This window comes from Rana temporaria, chromosome 5, assembly GCF_905171775.1.
Source record: "Rana temporaria chromosome 5, aRanTem1.1, whole genome shotgun sequence".
Lineage (NCBI taxonomy): Eukaryota > Metazoa > Chordata > Amphibia > Anura > Ranidae > Rana > Rana temporaria.
The window spans coordinates 363248112-363268471 of record NC_053493.1 but is presented as its reverse complement, the minus strand read 5'-3'; the positions used below and the strand labels follow the sequence as shown (position 1 = coordinate 363268471).

Genomic DNA, 20360 nt, shown 5'->3' with positions numbered 1-20360 from the left:
ACAATTAATTTGTTTAGATCAAAGCATATTCATGTGTTAGAATGGCCAAGTCAAAGTCCAGACCTAAATCCAATTGAGAATCTGTGGCAAGACTTGAAAATTGCTGATCACAGACGCTCACCATCCAATCTGACAGAGCTTGAGCTATATTTTAAAGAATGGGCAAACAAATGTCACTCTCTAGGGGCCAGATTCACAAAGAGATACGACGGTGTATCTACAGATACACCATCGTATCTCTGATTTTTACTGGTCCTATCTATGCACCTGATTCATAGAACCAGTTACGCATAGATAGGGCTGAGATCCGACAGTGTTACACTGTGTTACACTGTCGGATCTTTTTTTGGATTTAAAAATGGCACCGGGGGCGTTCCCGCTGATTTACACTGAATAATATGTAAATCAGCGAGATACGCGAAATTCACGAACGTACGCGGACCCGACGCTGTGTTCTTACGTCGTTTCCGTAGCGCGGTACCCGTCGTATACTTACCCCTGCTAAAAGCAGGGGTAAGTATTGTTAAGTATGGCCGTCGTTCCCGCGTCGATTTTGAAATTTCCTACGTCGTTTGCGTACGCCGATTCACGAACACGCGCGTCGCAAGTCCCGCTCACGTCGCAACCACTGACGTCCTATTGACGTCAGTGGGAGCAATTCACCCCGGGAAATTCCCCGGACGGCGCATGCGTATTTAAATCGGCGCGGGAGCGCGCCTGATTTAAATAGTACACTCCCCCAGCCGCGGAATTAGAATTCCGCCGGGGGAGTTAGGATCCGCCGTCGCAAGTTTGGAGGTAAGTGTGTTGTGAATTTGACACTTTCCTCACAAACTTGCGAGGGCGGATCTTAAAACACATAGGTTACACGGATCTAAAGATCCGCTAACCTTTGTGAATCTGGCCCTAGATGTGCAAAGCTGGTAGAGACATCCCCAAAAGACTTGCAGCTGTAATTGCAGAGAAAGGTGGTCCTACAAAGTATTGACTCAGGGGGGCTGAATACAAAGTCACGCCACACTTTTCAGATATTTATTTGTAAATAAAATTGAAAAGCACTTATCATTTTCCTTCCACTTCACAATTACAGTATGTGTCACTTTGTGTTGGTCTATCAATTAAAAATCCCAATAAAATACATTTACGTTTTTGGTTGTAACATGACAAAACATGGAAAATTTCAAGGGATATGAATACTTTTTCAAGGCACTGTAATTACCTTATGAAACACAGAGACTTTTTATATGAACAGAAAAAAATTGTCTGTGTAGCAATGTCACCTCTAAGGATTGGCGGCTTTCCCAAGCTGAAAAAAAAGGAAGCATAAACGAAATTACATTTAAAATAACTAAAAATAAATCACCAGCCATGAAAAGGCATATCATGATTAAGGTGGTTGTAAACCTCAGCCATGAAATATGTAAACCACGTCCCTCTATAGTGTGTACTTGTCTCAATTAAAAGCACTAAGTGTCATCTCTTTCTGCTTCTTCGTTCCTCTGCTATCAGCATGAGACACTTCTGACAAATTATCCTAACACCAAGAGAAAAACGGTGACAGGGGAGGGATCGCCAGCTGATTAACAGCCTCAGCTCTGTTCCTGTGTGCTGTGTGAAGGGTGTGTGTCCCTTCCCTCCAATCAGCTCTCAGAGGTCTCCTCACTGAGCTTTGCAGAGTGTTACTTCAGCTTTCCACTTCATTTTTTCTGAACACTCAGACCAACTTATAAATTCTGCATTTTGAAAGGATGTAGAGAAGAGAAGACTGCAGATAGACGGGTATGACTTATGTAGGAGGATTTGTTTCATCAATGTATATCACCTGAGGATAGTTCATTCACTGGGTATATGTAAGGGTTTACAACCACTTTAAGGAAATAGGGTTTGCTTACTTAATCCAGGCTCCATATGCAGATAAAATCTCTCCCACCACTTGTTTGTATGACACCTGCTGAATGACACTACTTGTAGTTACCAGACAGCACAGTTCCTATGTTCAATACAAAGGGGCAGATTCAGATAGAGATACGCCGGCGGATCTCCTGATCCGCCGTCGTATCTGTGAGACCCGACGGTCGGATCTGTGAGATCCCACCGTCGGAGCTATGCGACTGATTCATAAGAATCAGTTCCGCATAGATCTTCCTTGGATCCGACTGGTGTAAGTGACTTACACCAGTCGAATCTTAGGCTGTAATCTCCCGCCGGCCGCTAGGTGTCGTCGCGATTTTTTACCCGTCGCATATGCAAATGAGGAAAACCGCCGATTCACGTCCGTACGCCCGCCCGTCGCTCGTTTTCTACGTCGTTTGCGTTCGGGTTTTTCCGGCGGATAGCTACCCCTGCTTCTATGAGGGGTAGCTAATGTTAAGTATGGCCGACGTTCCCGCGCCAATTTTTAAATTTTCTACGTCGTTTGCGTACCGCGATCGGGAATACCGATGGCCGCAAACGACGTACCCGCCGCAAACAATGACGTCGTAGCGACGTCATTTGGAGCATGCGCACTGGGCTTTTTCGCCCCGGCGCATGCGCAGTTAAATCGGCGCGGGAACGCGCCTGATTTAAATTGTACACTCCCCCTAGCCGCGGAATTTGCATTCCGCCGGGGGGAGTTAGGATCCGACGGTGCAGTTTGCGAGGTAAGTGCTTTATGAATCATGCACTTGCCTCGCTAAATTGCACCGGCGGATCGTAAACCAGGTAGATCTAGCGGATCTAAAGATCCGCAGATCTATCTGAATCTGCCCCTATGTGTCCATTGTGCTGCTCATTGCTTTTTTGAAGCCCCCCCCACCCCCCCCCCCCCCCCATAATCCCTCCAGCTTTAATCTTATGATGCTGTGGGGGTTAATACAAGCCCTGGGACTGTCACAAGCACTTGTCAAGAGTGCTATGTCCACCATTTTCACCCTCCCCTCTATTCATAGAAGCTATGTGCCGTGGTTTCCATCAATTAAAAGTGATCTATGAATGGAGGGGGTGGACCATTCAGTCATTCTTCTGCCTGTCCTTTTATTGCTGTCTTTGTCCAGCCAGAGAGATTCACTCTCTCTACTTTCCCTTTTTATGGAAGGGAAGGGAAAGGGAAAGAAAATTCCACATGTTGAGTCGTCACCAGAACAGGATAAAAGGGAAAATCTTTTAATAGGCATAAAAGTTCTGATGATCCCGGTGACAACCAGGGATTCCCTCACTTCATGTTTTGGCCATGGGACAGGAAGTGAAGGGATATGTCCCCAATGGATCATAGGCAAAGAAAACTGAAAAATTGCTTCCACGCTGACAGGAAATTCAAAAGTCAAGTGCCACTCTTCACACAAACAAAAAGGTGCAGGGTGGCATTGGCCTACACTACCAGGCCACTACTCATAAGATATGTAGGGGAGATAGTCCAGAGTGGAGATACCTCACCATTTAGACATCAATGAAAGCAGAACCAGCAGTCATTGACCTAGGCTGGATGTTATATAACTACCCCATTTACAGCATTCGGCAGAGAAACTCTTCAAGAACCAACTTACTTTGCAGCTCCCAGCTTTCATGTGAATGAATGGTTAGGGCTGCAAAGAAAGCTGATACTGGAAGATGTGAAAAGGTGTGTGACGATAAACCATGTCCTTTACAAACTCTATCCTTTCACCATGCCCACTTATCAATGTAGCACTATGGTGCATTTGATATTGATTTTCCGTAGTCCTAAGAAATCTGTTCCTACAGTGAAAGGGGCAGTTGTTTCTCTTTGGCTCCTAGTCTTCTCCTGCATGCATCTAATAACACACATCACACAGAATCTTCAGAGAAGCGGTCAGAGCACAAGACCACAATAGTCTCCACTCCTAACTTTTAAATATGGGAATATATATACTGTATGAGGCCACACAAGGAAAAGGGTCAACAAAACTGGAAGATTGGGAAAACATTTCCTGGTCTTATGAATCTCAATGTATGCTGCTTTTCAGTTCTGGTCCAACCTTCTAATAGAATTCAGATTTTATAAACATTTAATTCATTCTGGCCAGCTGCACACTGAACATTATATGGAAATATTTATAGGAGTTCAAATCCTTAATGAATGACTGCAATTTCTTCATTTAAACTCCACACAGAACATTTCATAATTTGGCTCAGCCGGCTCCTCCAAATGTAACCTGATGTCTCTCCTCCAGTCCTACAGATGCACAGACAGTCTAGGGCCAATTAATTAGGTTGTTTCAAGCTGAAATGATTTTTTCCAGCAATGATTGTCAGTAATCGGTAATGGTGTACCCTGCCCAGATTGTGGTAAATTTTTGTTATTATTGCTGGTGGTATGGGAAACAGGTAATATTTTTTTGACTGGCAGATGTTCAGAGCCGTGTGCACCAAAAAAAAAGCACAAATACATAAAAACCTACATTGCTTCAAGCTGTTTTTTTTTTGTTGTTTTCTAAAGTTTACCCACTTTAGTTTTCTAAAGTAAACCCAATTAATAAAAAAATCATATGAGCTTTACCAAGGCCTCCCTATATGGCCAGCACCATCTTTGTGCAGACTGTAAATATATATATATATATATATATATATATATATATATTTACTGTGTTTTTATTCTTTGTATATTTATAATTACGTTTAGTTTGTATGTAGCACCGTGGCCCTGTGAAATACATATTTCGTTCTACTGTATGTCTTTACATGTAGTAGAATGACAATAAAGCTTGACTTGACTTGACATCATCCAATGTCAAGAGTACTTTTTAGACCATAATGCTGACCCACAGCCCTAGTATCTGTACAGTAAGTTACCTTTCTATTGGCTGTGTGTACCAGTTTCACACACCTAAGCCCTCTTGTTCCACCTCCTAAGCTTGCAATACACTATGCATATTTTGTCCAGTTCCTGATGAACTGATAGAAATTCACTCTATGGGTGGACATGTGACCCCTGTCCTACCAAACAATCTTCAGGTATTCTGACAGAAGCTGCTGCCGAATCTCAGAATAAAATAGATGCATTGGGAGAGTCGACAATCTGCACTTTATATTGTGGATGGAGGAATCTGTTAGATTTAGCTGCAGGCTTAGGGAAAACAATCAAACTATGTATGGCCAGCTTTACTATATGACTTGCCATAGAGTTCTACTTATACAACAGCAACAGTTAGTGATCATTGGGTGGGAGGGTTGACTGCAAAAAATGTACTTTGGCAAATACTGCTACAATTATTTAAATGTCAGGGCTGGGCTCCTGCTATTTACGAGAAGCTCTTCTCTTTCAGTGCACAGAAGCTGCTCAGCTTCTGGTTAATTACAGCCACTTGTTGTTTGCAAAGTGACTCACCTGGTTATTATTACCTACCTCATTAGTCCACTCCTACAGTCAGCTCCTTTTTTCTATTTAAACAGCTTTGCTCATTTCCTCCTTGCCCTTGTGTGGGCTGTGATCTCCAGTGTGTTCCTGCCTGTGTTCCTGTGTATGACTTTGCCTGGCTGACTTCTCTACCAACACCTGTCCCTGTTTTTCCTCCTGACTATGCTTAATTCCTGGCTTCCTGACCCTGTATCGTCTGATTACCCGCTCTGGCATCCAAACCCTGGCTTCTGTTTTTGACTACGTTCCCGAACTGTGTTATTTTTTGCTATCTCATTAAAGGTGTGATTTTAACTGCATTTTCTGTCTCCGTCTGGTTTATGGTTCCTGACATTAAAGGATATCTAACATTTTAACTTTAACTTTTTTGTTTTGTATAAAGTATCAAATGGTTAAAACTCCAGTCAAGTTTTTTTCATTTGTTGTCAGTTTCCTGTTGGGGGGATTTTCATTCACTTCTTGTCTGGTGGCATGAAAATGTATCTTGTACCAGGAAGTGAGATGCAATTTCTCCAACATACGAGAAACCAGTCAAGTGTCCCGAATGGAAGATTTATTTCTACTCCTGTTTTAGGGACAGCTCAATATTTTGGTTTCTCCCCCACTGTAGTTATGGTTGTAATGGTCATCAGAATGACTAGAGGAAGCGAATCTCCCCAGCAGGATCACAAACAGCAATAAAATTCTCATAAGGGCTCTAACTTATCCCATATAGCTAAACATGAAAGATTAATGTGGCTTTGTAATGATTAAACATGAACTTCAGTCGGCTTCTCAAGTGGCTCTACTTCCCTTGGCGCCCCATTTGCAGACGTACCAACAGGACCAGCCTTTGGGCCCTGGAAGAGCTTGTTGGCACATATGCCTTGGCAGCACAAATATTATAAAAAATTTAAAATAATGACCAATTGTAAAAGATGAAGGGGGAAGGGGGGGGGGGCAAGGCAGCATAACATGCCATTTAGGATGAAGATCCACTTTAATACATCATTAAATGTATTTTTAAAAGCAAACAGTGTAAGGCCCTGAATATGATCTGATATCAGCCTTCTGCAGTATGTCTACAGCAGAGCTTAGATTATAAGCGGAAGATGCAGTATAAGGAGCCAATCAGTTTGTGTACTAACAAGAAGCATGTTGATAGAAAGAGAAAGCTGAGTGACAGAGAGATGAGCTTTTTTACTGTGTTCCTCCTCTTTTCACTGTCCAATCACAGGATGGGAGTGCAACCAGGCTCAGAGAAAGTGGATAAATGACGCCTCTTACATCACTTCCGGTCCGCTCTGTGTTGAATTGCCTGTGTTCTGGATCAAGAGCTCTAGAAATTTTAACTACTTGTCGACCAGCCGCCACAGTTATAAGGCGGCAGGTTGGCTCTGCTGGGCGAGATCACGTAGCTATACGTCATCTCGCCGTTCAGCCAATAGGGGCGCACGTGCCCCTGATCCCGACACGCGTGCCCGGTGGGCGCGATCACCGCCGGGCACCCGCGATCACTCGTTACAGAGCAAGAACCAGGAGCTGTGTGTGTAAACACACAGCTCCCGTTCCTGTCAGGGGGAGAAATTACACCAAAAGAAAGCTCTATTTGTGGTAAAAAAAGGATTGCCACTTTTGTTTGGGAGCCACGTCACAAGACCGCGCAATTGTCAGTTAAAGCGACGCAGTGCCGAATCGCAAAAAGTGGCCCGGTCATTGACCAGCAATATGGTCCGGGGCTTAAGTGGTTAAGGAGGCTAGGCCAGAGGTCATCCAGCCACAGCAGAATGGGTACATAGGCTTTCATGGGAAATATCTTCTATTGTGCTACTGTTGCATTGACAATGTGTGTTACAGTGTCCTTTACTACAGTTTGTTGAAGTACAGTATAAATCCCTGATGAAGTCACGTGACGCAACGCGTATGGCGTGGCTGCAAACACAGAGCAGATCGGAAGTGATGTAAGAGGCGTCTGGAACGGCGTTGTAACACTTTACATGCGCTTGTTAAACTTTTTCTATATAAAAATCCATTTGGCATTTTAATAAATCTTTAGTTGTTTAAACGTTTTACACTATGGGAGGCATTTATTTCATTCTCACATGATATCCGGACCATTGAGCAACCTGATATTCGGGAGTCTGAAAGTGGAAGCCCGTCACCACCACAGGATACCTATAAGGCTGTTTTTACACCACATAGAGGTGATAGTTCTGTGAGCACTAAGCAATTGTGTGAAGTCACCAGAATTTTGTTTGCAAAGAAATATAATTGGAAGGATTGTTTCACCGGCATTTGGAACAATTTTTTGGACTTTAGATTTGTTTGCACTATTGTTTGTGACATCTAGCACGTGACTGTTATTGATTATTGGAATTTTTGTTTATTATTATTGATACTTATTATATAGAAGTTGCGCGGATCACCTTATACTTACAGTATATTGTAGTATCAGAAGGCTCACCCTATCCTAGTTCTCTAATAAATTAAAAAACACAAAAAAAGACTGTTCTCTGACTTTGAACTACTATGTGCCTGGCTGCTGTGTACCCAGGAATGGAACCTGGTACCAAACAGCCAGACCAGTCCTGGGTGTGCGCTACATATGGGCAAGCTGGTTGTACAGAAGTCAAGGCTGGACTGGGACAAAAATTTGGCCCTGGACTTCATCCAGACCGGCCCACTTTGACAGGTGACAGGTCTCTCCCATGCCGGCTGGACAATGAAACAGGCCCAATGAGCCATCGGCCCACCGGGAAACTCCCGGTAGTCCCGATGGCCAGTACATGCCTGACAGAAGTCGATCTATCTATTGACTATTGGCTTTTGTACAACCAGCCTGGCAGATTTTCACTGTTTGATCAGTGCTGCTGGCTATAGCCGGCAGCACTGATCAGTATTATTCTGATGGGGGGATGTCTCCCAGCTGTCAGCATACAGCTCAGTGGGGAGGATTCCTCTATCCACATTTAGTGTGTGGATGGGAGAAATGTAGTCATTTTTTTCATTCAACCTGTTATTTGAACGAAATTTAAAAAAATGACTGATCTATGGGCTGCTTTAGACCTGCATTGTTTGTATTCTACAAATGCAATAACCTTCCCTTGTACCTGTCGCTGTCTGCTGCGAAGAGACTGAGCATTGTTCTACAGTATATGGGGTAAAGCCAAGCAAGCTGTTTATTTCTACTGATGTCATCTGGAGTTGAAAGGTCAAACCTCCACATTGGATTTACCCCTCCCATGGCGGCTAAGATCTTTTGGCAAGTGTATGTAAACAATGCACATCTGTCATTGTCTGCCTCTAGCACTCTAACATGCCTGATTGTCAGAGTACACAAGTAGCAGACACTCAAGCTGTTGCTAGGAGGGGGGATGCCAAGAACCCATACATATTAAAATAGATCTCTTGCTTTTGTCTTTCTTTTGTAATTAAAATGGACATTTGCCAAGAAGAAAAAATGTTTTTTCTACTTATAATGAGAAACTACATTATTGTGAAAGGGGATTTTCTGCTCAGTGATCATTTTGTTAGGTAAACCTGCTTGTCGGTTCAAGAATAAAAGAAGAGAATCACAAGCCTACAATACTTTATACAGTGGGGGAAACAATTATTTGATCCCCTGCATATTTTGTAAGTTTACTCACCTACAAAGAAATAAGGGCCAGATTCACCAAAGAGATACGACGGCGTATCTCCTGATACGCCGTCGTATCTCTGTTTCTATCTATGCGACTGATTCATAGAATCAGTTACGTATAGATATCCATAGGATCCGACAGGTGTAATTGTTTTACACTGTCAGATCTTAGGATGCAGTACCGCGGCCGCCGCTGGGGGGAGTTTGCGTCGTAAACCAGCGTCGGGTATGCAAATTAGGAGTTACAGCGATTCCCGACGGATTTTTGCGTTCGCTACGTCGCTGCTAGTCTAGTTTCCCATCGCAAAGTTAGTCGTCGTTTGACCTGCCCCAACTTTACTCAGCAATCGTATTGCTGTTTAAAGTATGGGCGTCGTTCCCGCGTCGAAATTTAAAATTTAACGACGTTTGCGTAACACGTCCGGGAATACGGAAGTGCGCGTCGCCATTCGAAAAAATTACGTCACGGCGCGCAAAGCACGACGGGAATTGAGAAACTGAGCATGCGCAGTAAGTCCGGCGCGGGAGCGCGCCTAATTTAAATGGCACACGCCCATCGCAAGTGCTTTGTGAATCAGGCACTTGCGATGAAAACTTGCGGCGGTGTAACGTATCTACTATTTGATCCCCAAAAAAAACATGATTTAGTACTAGTTGGTTATCAGCTTTGCACACATCTCGAGAGGCATTTTGGTCCACTCTTCTTTACAGATCTTCTCTAAATCCTTAAGGTTTTTTGGCTGTCACTTGGCAACCCGATGCTCCAGCTCGCACCATAAATTTGCTATAGGATTAAGGTCTGGAGACTGGCCAGGCCACTCCATGACCTTAATGTGCTTCTTCTTGAGCCACTCCTTTGTTGCCTTGGTGGTATGTTTTGGGTCGTTGTGATGCTGGAAGACCCATCCATGACCCGTCTTTAGTGTGAGGGAAGAAAGTTCTCTTCCAAGATTTTACCATACATGGCCCCATCTATTTGCCCCTCAATGCGTCAGCCGGTCTGTACCCCTTTAGCAGAGAAACAGCCCCAAAGCATCATGTTTCCACCTCCGCGCTTGACTGTAGGGTCATAGTAAGATTTTGTCTTCCTTCAAACAAGGCGAGTCCCCCTCCTCAAGAAGGCACATGTGCAGTCATGCCAATGAACATCTAAATGATTCAGAGAAGGATTGAGAGAAAGTGCTGTGGTCAGATGAGACCAAAATTGGGCACTTTGGAGGAAGAAAAATGTTGACTATGACCCTAAGAACATCATTCCTACAGTCAAGCAGGTAGGTAGAAACATGATGCTTTGGGGCTGTTTCTCTGCTAACGGTACAGGCCAACTTGCTGCATTGAGGGGCCAATGGACAGGGCCATGTATTGTAAAATCTTGGATGAGAACCTTCTCCCCTCAGCCAAAACACTAAAGATGGGTCATGGTTGGGTCTTCCAGCATGACAATGACCCAAAACACACGACCAAGGCAACAAAGGAGTGGCTCCAGAAGAAGCACTAGGGAGTGACCTAGCCAGTGTCCAGACCTTAATCCTATAGGAAATTTATGGAGGGAGGTGAAACTTTGAGTTGCCAAGAGACAGCCAAGAAACCTTAAGGATTTAGAGAAGATCTGTAAAGAAAAGTGGACCAAAATCCCTCCTGAGATGTGTGCAAAGCTGGTCACTAACTACAAGAAACATCTTACCTCTGTGCTTGCCAAACAAGGGTTTCTCCACCAAGTAATAAGTCATGTTTTGCTTGGGGATCAAATACTTATTTTATTTACTGAACTCAATTTATAACATTTGTATTGTGTGTTTTTTCTGGATTTTTGGTTGATATTCTGTCTCTATCATTTAAAATACACCTATGATATAAAATTATAGACCCCTCATTTCTTTGTAAGTGGGCAAACTTACAAAATCTGCAGGGGATCAAATAATTACCGTATTTATCGGGGTGTTGCGCGCTCCGGCTTATAGCGTGCACCCCTAATGTGGACCCGCATTCCTGTAAAAAAAACATTTTAGTACTTACAGTTTTGGTGTCTTGCGTGGCGTCCATCGGCGGCCTCGTCAGGTCCGGCGTCCGTCTGCGGCTTCGGTGGTGTCCTCCTTGTCGGGTCCGGCGTCCTTCTGCAGCCATCGTGGTGTCCTCCCTGCTTCCCACGCTGAGTTTGAACCACTGCGCCGGCATATACCAAGCGCAGTACACTCGGGTATAGTCCGGCAGGCTCGGCTCCTCTCGTGTAAAGGACGTACAGGAAGCACAGGACGTGACCGCGAGAAGAGCCGAGCCTACTGCGCTCAGTATATGCCGGCGCAGTGGTTCAAACTCAGCGCGGGAAGCGGTATCGGCGTATATCGCGCACCCACGATTTTGCCCTGATTTTCAGGGCAAAAAAGTGCGCGGTATACGCCGATAAATACGGTATTTTCCTCACTTTATATAAAGCAGGAATATATGGTCAATAGGTTTATTTTTTGTTTTGTTTTTTAGAACAATGAAGGTGTGTGATTTGTGTGTTTTTTTAAACATGGCTCACAGGTACGACAATAAAGTAAATGAACATTTTACAAATTTTTAATTATTGAGGCATCTGGACTGTATAAGTTATTTTCTGGAAAAGGTGAACTTGGCCATTAAGCAACATCGGAATCATTGTTGGCACCAGATGTGGTGGTTGCAAAAACCGCTGACTGCTTAGGATTTGTGTGCAACAATCTCTGGAGATTATAAACAATGGCGTAAAAAATACAGAGTAGCAGTTCTGCACAAGAAGAGAATACCTTGAACTGCTTACATACATGGATGCGACCTAAATTAGTATTTAGTTGAAAGAGAAAGTGCAGGAAAATCGATAAATTTAATGACTGAAATGTTTACAGTGCCTTGAAAAAGTATTCATACCCCTTGAAATTTTCCACATTTTGTCATGTTACAACCAAAAATGTAAATGTTTTTATTGGGATTTTATGTGATAGACCAACGCAAAGTGGCACATAATGGTAAAGTTTAAGAAAAATTATAAATGGTTTTCAATATTTTTTACAAATAAATATGTAAAAAGTGTGGCGTGCATTGGTATTCAGCCCCCTTTACTCTGATACCCCCAACTAAAATCTAGTGGAACAAATTGCCTTCAGAAGTCACCTTATTAATAAATAGAGTCCTCCTGTGTGTAATTTTATCTCAGTATAAATACAGCTGTTCTGTGAAGCCCTCAGAAGTTTGTTAGAGAACCTTTGTGAACAAACAGCATCATGAAGGCCAAGGAACACACCCGACAGGTCAGGGATAAAGTTGTGGAGAAGTTTAAAGCAGAGTTAGGTTATAAAAAAATATCTCAAGCTTTGAACATTTCACGGAGCACTGTTCAATCCATCATCCAAAAATGGAAAGAGCATGGCACAACTGCAAACCCACCAAGACATCACCATCCACCTAAACTGACAGGCCGGGCAAGGAGAGCATTAATCAGAGAAGCAGGAGCTGGAGGAGTTTCACAATTTCACAGTAACAAGTTCAGGAATATTGCTTTATCCCATTGTTTGTACACTACAAACTGTATGATTGAATCAGTTCTGATATCGCTGTTTTATGAACCTGACAGCTTATTATTCTAAATAGGAAACCTTACTTTTGTTTACAAATATTAAAGATTCTAACCACAATCAAGAGTAAGTCCTTACATTTAAAGAGCACCTGTCATTTCAGATCCATCATGGCAGCCCCTGTTAGCGGGCATCCACTCACCTGCTGCTGCCACGTCCCTCACCTTGTTGTGTCCCTGCCGCACCATCAGCCGTCCCATTAAAGTGAATGGGACTGTTGGTGAGTCAACAGTGGGTCAGAGGAGAAGCTGCAGCGGGACAGAAATGACAGTTGTGCTTTAAAAATTATGATTTAAATCAAGGTTTTTTACTAGTGATTTAGATCATGATTTAAATCGACTTGATTTAAACCAAATCCACCCTGGTCAGGGGGGGGGGGGGGGGGCCATGCTGACCCGTGTCCACAGCCAAAAGCATCTACAATGGGCACGTGAGCATCAGAACTGGACCACAAAGCAATCAAAGGAGGCTGCCTGACTTCTTTTACATTATGTGGATGGCTGGGTGCGTTTTACCTGGTGGAAGAGATGGCACCAGGATGCACTGAGAAACCCCATCAATGGAGACCCCACTTCTCAACTTACAGGATCTGCTACTGACGACTTGGTGCCAGATACCACAGCATACCTTCAGAGGTCTAGTGGAGTCCAAACCTTGATCGGTCAGGGCTGTTTTGGCAGCAAAAGGGGGACCTATTCAATATATGGTGGGTGGTTATAATTAGGGTTGTCCCGATACCGATACTAGTATCGGTATCGGGACCGATACCGAGCATTTGCCCAAGTACTTGTACTCGGGAAAATGCTCCGATGCTTCAGCCTATACCTGGACAGTCAGGGTGATCAGTGCAGTGGGGGAGTTACAAGCACTGATCACCGCTGACGCTGATCACCTCGTATCCTCCTCCAGCCCCCCTCCGTGTCCCACTCCATACTGCCATCTCCCTCCGTGCTGCCATCTTTTTCCATGTTCCTGCCATGTGCCCCCATCCGTGCTGCTGCCGTGTGCCCCATCCGTGCTGCTGCCGTGTGCCCCCATCCGTGCTGCTGCTGTGTGACCCCTCTGTGCTGCTGCCGTGTCCCTCCAAGCTGCTGTCTCTTTTCCGTGCTGCCGCTGTGTCCCCCCTCCATGCTGCTGCCGTGTCCCCCCCTCCATGCTACCGCCGTGTCCTGCCGCCGTGTCCCCCCTCCATGCTGCCGCCGTGTCCCCCCTCCGTGCTGCCGCCGTGTCCCCCCTCCGTGCTACCGCCGTGCCCCCCCCTTCGTGCTGCTGCCGTGTCCTGCCGCCGTGTGCCCCCTCCATGTTGCTGCCGTGTCCCCCCTCCATGCTACCGCCGTGTCCTGCCGCCGTGTCCCCCCTCCATGCTGCCGCCGTGTCCTGCCGCCGTGCCCCCCCTTTGTGCTGCTGCCGTGTCCTGCCGTCGTGTCCCCCCTTCGTGCTGCCACCGTGTCCCCCCTCTGTGCTGCCGCCGTATCCTGGGTGGAGACGATTTGTCAGGATGGAGAGCGGTGGTAGGAGCCGGCTCCTACCTTTTCCGAATGTACAGAGTCACATAAACTGTGTTTACGATGTTTCAGTTTATGAATGAAGAGAAGCCGCTGTCTTCTGTCCATTCATTTTCAGTACAGCTGAGGCTGCAGAGAAAGGGACTGGGGAATCTGTGTCCCTAGTCCCTTTCTCTGTCTCAGAGGAGAGATGTCAGAGGTCTGTTAAGACCCCTGATATCTCACAAAAGCCCCCAACAGGGCTGATTAAAAAAAAAGGAATTGCAATACAGTAAATAATAAAAAAAATAATTGTAAAAAATAAATAAATAAATAAATAAAACACACGGACACTGTCCATTCCCCCCCTTAAAAAAAAGGAAGCATTGTAAAATAATAAACAAATTGTAAAAAAAAAAAAAAACTACTGACACATGTGCCACTGTCACATGAGATTTAAAAAAGTATCGGTAATCGGTATCGGCGAGTACTTGATAAAAAGTATCGGTACTTGTACTTGGTCCTAAAAAAGTGGTATCGGGACAACCCTAGTTATAATGTTATGGTGGGTGTGGTCATAATGGTATGGCTGATTGATGTATGTCAGACAGCACATCTAGATTCTGACCTCATTTCCTCTACTTCAGGTAAAGCTTGGTCAAGGTTCCTCCTTTAATGCAAATTATACGGGGCTAATATAAAGAGAAACTGATGTAATACGTAAAAGCACATTCTAAAGCTAACCTTAAAGTGGATGTAAAGCCGATTCATGAAATTTGAGCTGAGCAGTGAGCACATAAATCTGCAGTATTTTGTTATATCTTTTCAATGAGCCTTATAGCTCTCTCCTGACCGTTTCTCTGTTATCAGCCTGATAACTCCTGACAGATTCTCAGACTTTTTAGACAAAAGCAGACTGAATCTTTTGTTCGGGGAGGTTTCTAAAATAGATTAGCAGAGAGCAGGTCCTATTACAAAACACCTCTGCCTATGTGGAGAGGGGGTGTGTGCCTATCTTGGCTGTAGGCCCAGACATCACACTCCGTGTTAATCAGGAAGAGAAAATATCCTAACACGATCTTAACTTTCTAAACAGTATATAAGTGTGAACACAGCAGATATACATGTAAAACCTATGTAGGGAGATTTGGTTAATATCTGTGTATCATCTGAGGCTGTTCACTTCACTGGGTGTATGGAGGGTTTACATCCACTTTAATCTTCCGAACTTCACTCTCTCACTCAACATTGACTAGCATTAGTTAATAGATAGGAATGTATATCATATTTGCTTGTTTTAAACTTTTTTTTTTGCATTTTTTCAATTACTTCCTGATTTCCTAGGCAAATGATGTCATACATCCCAGGAGTCTTCAATAGGAATAGTCAGTTGCAGGCTTAGTGCCTCATTTGTGGTATCATTGGCTGGAACAAGACCTCACTGTTGGTGTCAGTGGGAGGAATAGTGCCCCATTGCTGGTGTCAGTGGGATGAATGTTGTCCCATCGTTGGTGTGAATGGAAGGAATATTACCCCATTGTTTGTGTCCGTGGGAGAAATAGTGCCCTATTGTGGGTATCAGTAGGAGGAATAGTACCCCTTTGTTGGTGTCAGTGGGAGGAATCCGATTGTTGGTGTCAGTGGGAGGAATAGTGCCCCATTATTGGTTTCAGTGGGAGGAATAGTGCCTTGTTTATGGTTTCATAGTCAGGAATTAGACCTCACTGTTGGTGTCAATGGGAGGAAAAGTGACCCATCATTGGTGTCAGTGGGAGGAATAGTGCCCCATCCCTGGTGTCAGTGAGAGCAATAGTGCCCCATTGCTGGTGTCAGTGGGAGCAATAGTGCCCCATTGCTGGTGTCAGTGGGAGGAATATTACCCCATTGTTGGTGTCAGCGGGAGAAATAGTGCCCCATTGTTGGTTCAGTGGGAGGAATAGTGCCCCATTGTTGGTTCAGTGGGAGGAATAGTGCCCCATTGTTGGTTCAGTGGGAGGAATAGTGCCCCATTGTTGGTTCAGTGGGAGGAATAATGCCCCATCTTTGGTGTCAGCGGGAAAAATAGTGGTCCAAGGGCCAGATAAAGGCAAGAATAGGTCCACATCTGGCCCCCAGGTTGCAGTTTGGAGACCACTGACCACCTGGATAATTGAGAACCTTCACAGACAACCTTAGAGTCTTTGTTGTGATCTTTGAGGCTGAATTACTTCACCCAGCATGTAGCTAGAGAGGTTAGGAATGGCTTGTTTTAAAACTCTTGTACTGCTTTATTTTAGGATGTCAGTTCATCTACGCATGTCTGTTTATCTTCTCAATAAATCTTATGGTCAAGCAGGACAAAGAAGTGAATGAAGCAGTTTCATTCTACTGGTTGTTAAAATATGTACAAGTCTGGGCACAGGAGAATCTTGAAGACAAATTATACCACAGAATCTCTGTGAAGGGGTTACATAGTTAGGTTGAAAAAAAAAACCCACATAAGAATGAATACCAGTGCGCATGCTCCAAATGACGTTGGCAATTTGTCATGCTTTCGACGTGAACGTAAATTACGTCCATCCGTATTCGCGAACGACTTACGCAAACGACGTAAAAATTTCAAAACTCGGCGCGGGAACGACGGCCATACTTAACATTAGCTACCCCTCATATAGCAGGGGTAACTATACGCCGGAAAAAGTCGAACGCAAACGACGTAAAAAAAAAGCGCCGGTCGGTCGTTCGTTTCTGAATCCTCATTTGCATATTCCTTGCGTAATAATACGGAAGCGCCACCTAGCGGCCGGCCTGGAATTGCAGCCTAAGATCTGACGGTGTAAGTCACTTACACCTGTCGGATCTTAGGGAGATCTATGCGTAACTGATTCTATGAATCAGGCGCATAGATACGATGGCCGGACTCAGAGATACGACGGCGTATCAGGAGATACGCCGGCGTATCTCTTTTCTGAATCCGGCCCCATGTATGGAACTCTATGTCCACCGGTGATCCAAAGGAAGGCAAAAAAAACAACCCTATGAAGCATGGTCAAATTTGCTCCAGCAGGGAAACAAAAATTCTTGCCTGATCTTCTGAAGGCAATTCCCTGGATCAACAATCTCCGGTCCTATTACCTATCCAGTTATGTTTTGAGCGCTTAAGTCAGGGGTGCCCAACCTTTTGACGAGCGAGGACCACCTGAGCGACTTGGTAACTGGTTGCGGGCCACAATGAATGGAGAGGGTGGATGGCATGTCTGCATATGCAGAGTGGACAGGGACACAGCCCACTATACTTTTTTTTTGCATATCATATTGGAGGAAGGACACAAGTCGGTTTATGTCTGCCACTACTTAGAGGTGAATGGAGACTCCAATTGGGTCGGACTGACCGTGTGAAAGGGGCCCAAGGCTGCTTTCCCACTGATGCGCTGCCGTTTACCCAAACCGCGGGTGCTATGCAGTGTACCTTTTGGCTTTCCTGCACTTTGCAATAGACTTCCATTATATTCTGCAGGTTTGGTGCACTTTCAGAAAGCTCACCAAACTCGCAGGTAATAACAGAAGTCTATTGCTCAGTGCAGGTAACTTGCAGATCAGTTTGAAAGCAGCCCAGTAACTACTGCAGAACAGATATGCCCAAATATACACTGTGATTTTAGTAATAAACTGACCTTTACTAACAGTCTTCTATTCCATCCCAAAGCAGGAGGTCGTGGGCCACATCAGAGGGCTCCGCGGGCCACATGTAGGGCCACTGGTTGGGCACCCCTGGTTTAGGTGAACAATAGCTCTTGCCTTCTAAACTTGATCTATAAAAGTTTCAGGTCTTTACATGCTTCCATCTTCTTCATTCTAGTCAGGGGGCTTTCACATAAAGATCAACGGAGGTCACAAGTCATTCTGGCCAGCCGCGGACTGGCATTGAAAAGATAGAAGAGTGCCAAGACACAACATTCGCACTTGAAGATCCCCCATTGGGGGGCACAGAACGTAAAGCACATCATATTATTTAACCACCCCAGATTCAGGGATATTGCAATTGTTGTCATACAATAAACTGTTAATGGAAAAAGAGATCAATATCAACTTTTGTGCAAAGAAATGCAATATTTTAGAGAAGAAAGGAATAACATCCACCATACACAACGGCAAAGTAATCCACCATGACCTTAGTTTTGAAAGACCGTAGCACCAACCCTTACTGTATTAAGTTATTAGGAAGACTTAATATTAAAACCCTAAAGAAGCACATCAGGAATATTCAATTATTACATGGTACAATCCAGATTAAAATAGAAGAGAAGAACACGACAAAACAGCCAACTGAATCCAACATGTAAAATAAATAAATAGCAAAATATGGATATTTAAAAGATGGTAAAATGGCCAATTTTTCAATAAATAAAATACTGCAGACTTTTTCCATCAGAGATGAAATTAACGACAAAGTATAATGCGAAAATAGATTTTCCCAATCTAGATGCCTAAGTATTACGTGTCGTCATGGTGCAAGCTTTTCCAAAATAGCGATGCAGAAAAAAGGTGAAAATGGCAAAGGATGCTTACCAGGTACCACACGCCAAGGATAATTGTCCCAGTGCGGACATGGCAACACAGGCAACAGCTGTTAGAGTAGAATCGAGCCCATGGCGAATACATCTTCATGTCTTGGTAGTGATTAGAAATAAACTCTCTCCTTGCAATGGTGGCCTTTAATGCAGAAGATAAGACTTTAGATGTTCTTGCAGCAATGGAGTTTGCTTCAGAGCATGGGAAATATGAGCAGAGATTCAGCACCACCACAGCAAAGGACAACACAGGCAGGCAGCATCACTGCTTACAACTGCAGATTTTCCTATACAGCACTAAAGACAACCACTGAGCACATAAAAATAGATTAGCTGGAGATAACCAGGATCCACCAAAAAGCTGAGCACCGATACCCTCTAGTGGGAAGGAGGATGCGTTACAATCGACCAAGCTTGCTTCTTTTTATAGTATCTACTGTATTTTACGTTAAGTACTATATGAAAGCCTTATGCCTTATGGGTTCTTGCGGAAAGATCTGTACAGTGTATTGTACTTTTTTTTTTTTTTTTTTTACGAATTTGAATGCAGCAGTAGTGTATATTATGAGCAGATGCAGTGCCGGCCCAAGACATTGTGCTGCCTGGTACCAAGAATGAAATGCTGCCCCCCCCCCCCAAAACAAAATATTACACCCACCAAAATGCCCACACATCCATTATTTTATATCATGATAACTAAAGTGGACCTATCATGGCTCTATACATGTATATAGGAGTATAAAGAGGACCTGTTATGGTTGTTTACATGTATATAGGAGTATAAAAAGGACCTGTTATGGCTCTATTCATGCAATTAGCCCCACAGTGGAGCGGAGAGCAGAACGGGAGGAGCGGCCGGGCGGCAATTAGCCCCACAGCTGGTGGAATGGGATGCCGGGCGGCAATTTGCTGCCCCCCTTAAAGTGCTGCCTGGTACAATGGTACCATCGGGTCCCATGGTAGGGCCGGCCCTGAGCAGATGTGTTATGCTTAGTAATCTTGCACAGCATTCAGCTGCATAAAACACAATAAAAAATGTGCCCGTCGTCAGTATTGCTGCGTAATTTATGCACATAGAGATACATGTATGTTTGCTTCTTTATGCGTTTTTTGGGGCATTTTTGTACTGTGCTTTACATATTTACATGTGATTTCAGGCTTCATGTATTTTTTTTAGTCGGAGAGGGAAACTTATAGGCATAGGCGCTTGCACAGGGTGTTGCGGATGTGCCCAGGCACACCCTAATCACCCCATGCGCATTAGTGTTATTGCTCTGTGTAGCCGCAGAGGCATGGGAAAGATCTCCCTCTTAATGGCTCTGCCATAAGAGAAGTGTTTATGCTCTTCTCTTTCACTGTGCCAGAAGGGAGATCAATGTGCTGGGGGTCATATATATGTAGACACATACACATGCATGTGTGTTTGAGCTTATTGGTGCACACCCTAATGCAGGGGTGCCCAACCTTTTGAAGCACGAGGGCCACTTAAGCAACTTGGTAACCAGTCGCGGGCCACAATGAGCAGAGCGGGTGGATGAAGGGTTACGACTACTCTATAGGTCCTCCGATCCACCCAGCTGGAAGGGGACAAATTCCTTTCTGTTTTTCGGATTGGAGGTAGGCGGGGATAAACGGACATCTGTCGCTCTATAGAGGTGAATTGAGGGTCCTATTTGGTTGGGCTGATCGCATGAAAAGGGCCTAAGACTGCTTTCACACTGATGTGCTATGGTTTACCCACACCCACTGTGTCTATCCTGC

The 20360-nt window shown here is 44.3% G+C and overlaps 1 protein-coding gene across 1 annotated transcript in view; it reads right to left on the bottom strand.

The window, feature by feature from the left end:
• The window catches only part of LAPTM4B (lysosomal protein transmembrane 4 beta), a 163058-nt gene extending 144152 nt beyond the window's left edge, over nucleotides 1-18906 (bottom strand). Inside the window, exon 1 of the mRNA XM_040354753.1 lies at nucleotides 18598-18906. Coding sequence (XP_040210687.1) covers nucleotides 18598-18696 — 99 coding nt within the window. The 5' untranslated portion in view covers nucleotides 18697-18906. The remainder of the gene's footprint in view (nucleotides 1-18597) is intronic.
• Nucleotides 18907-20360: the final 1454 nt, after the last annotated feature.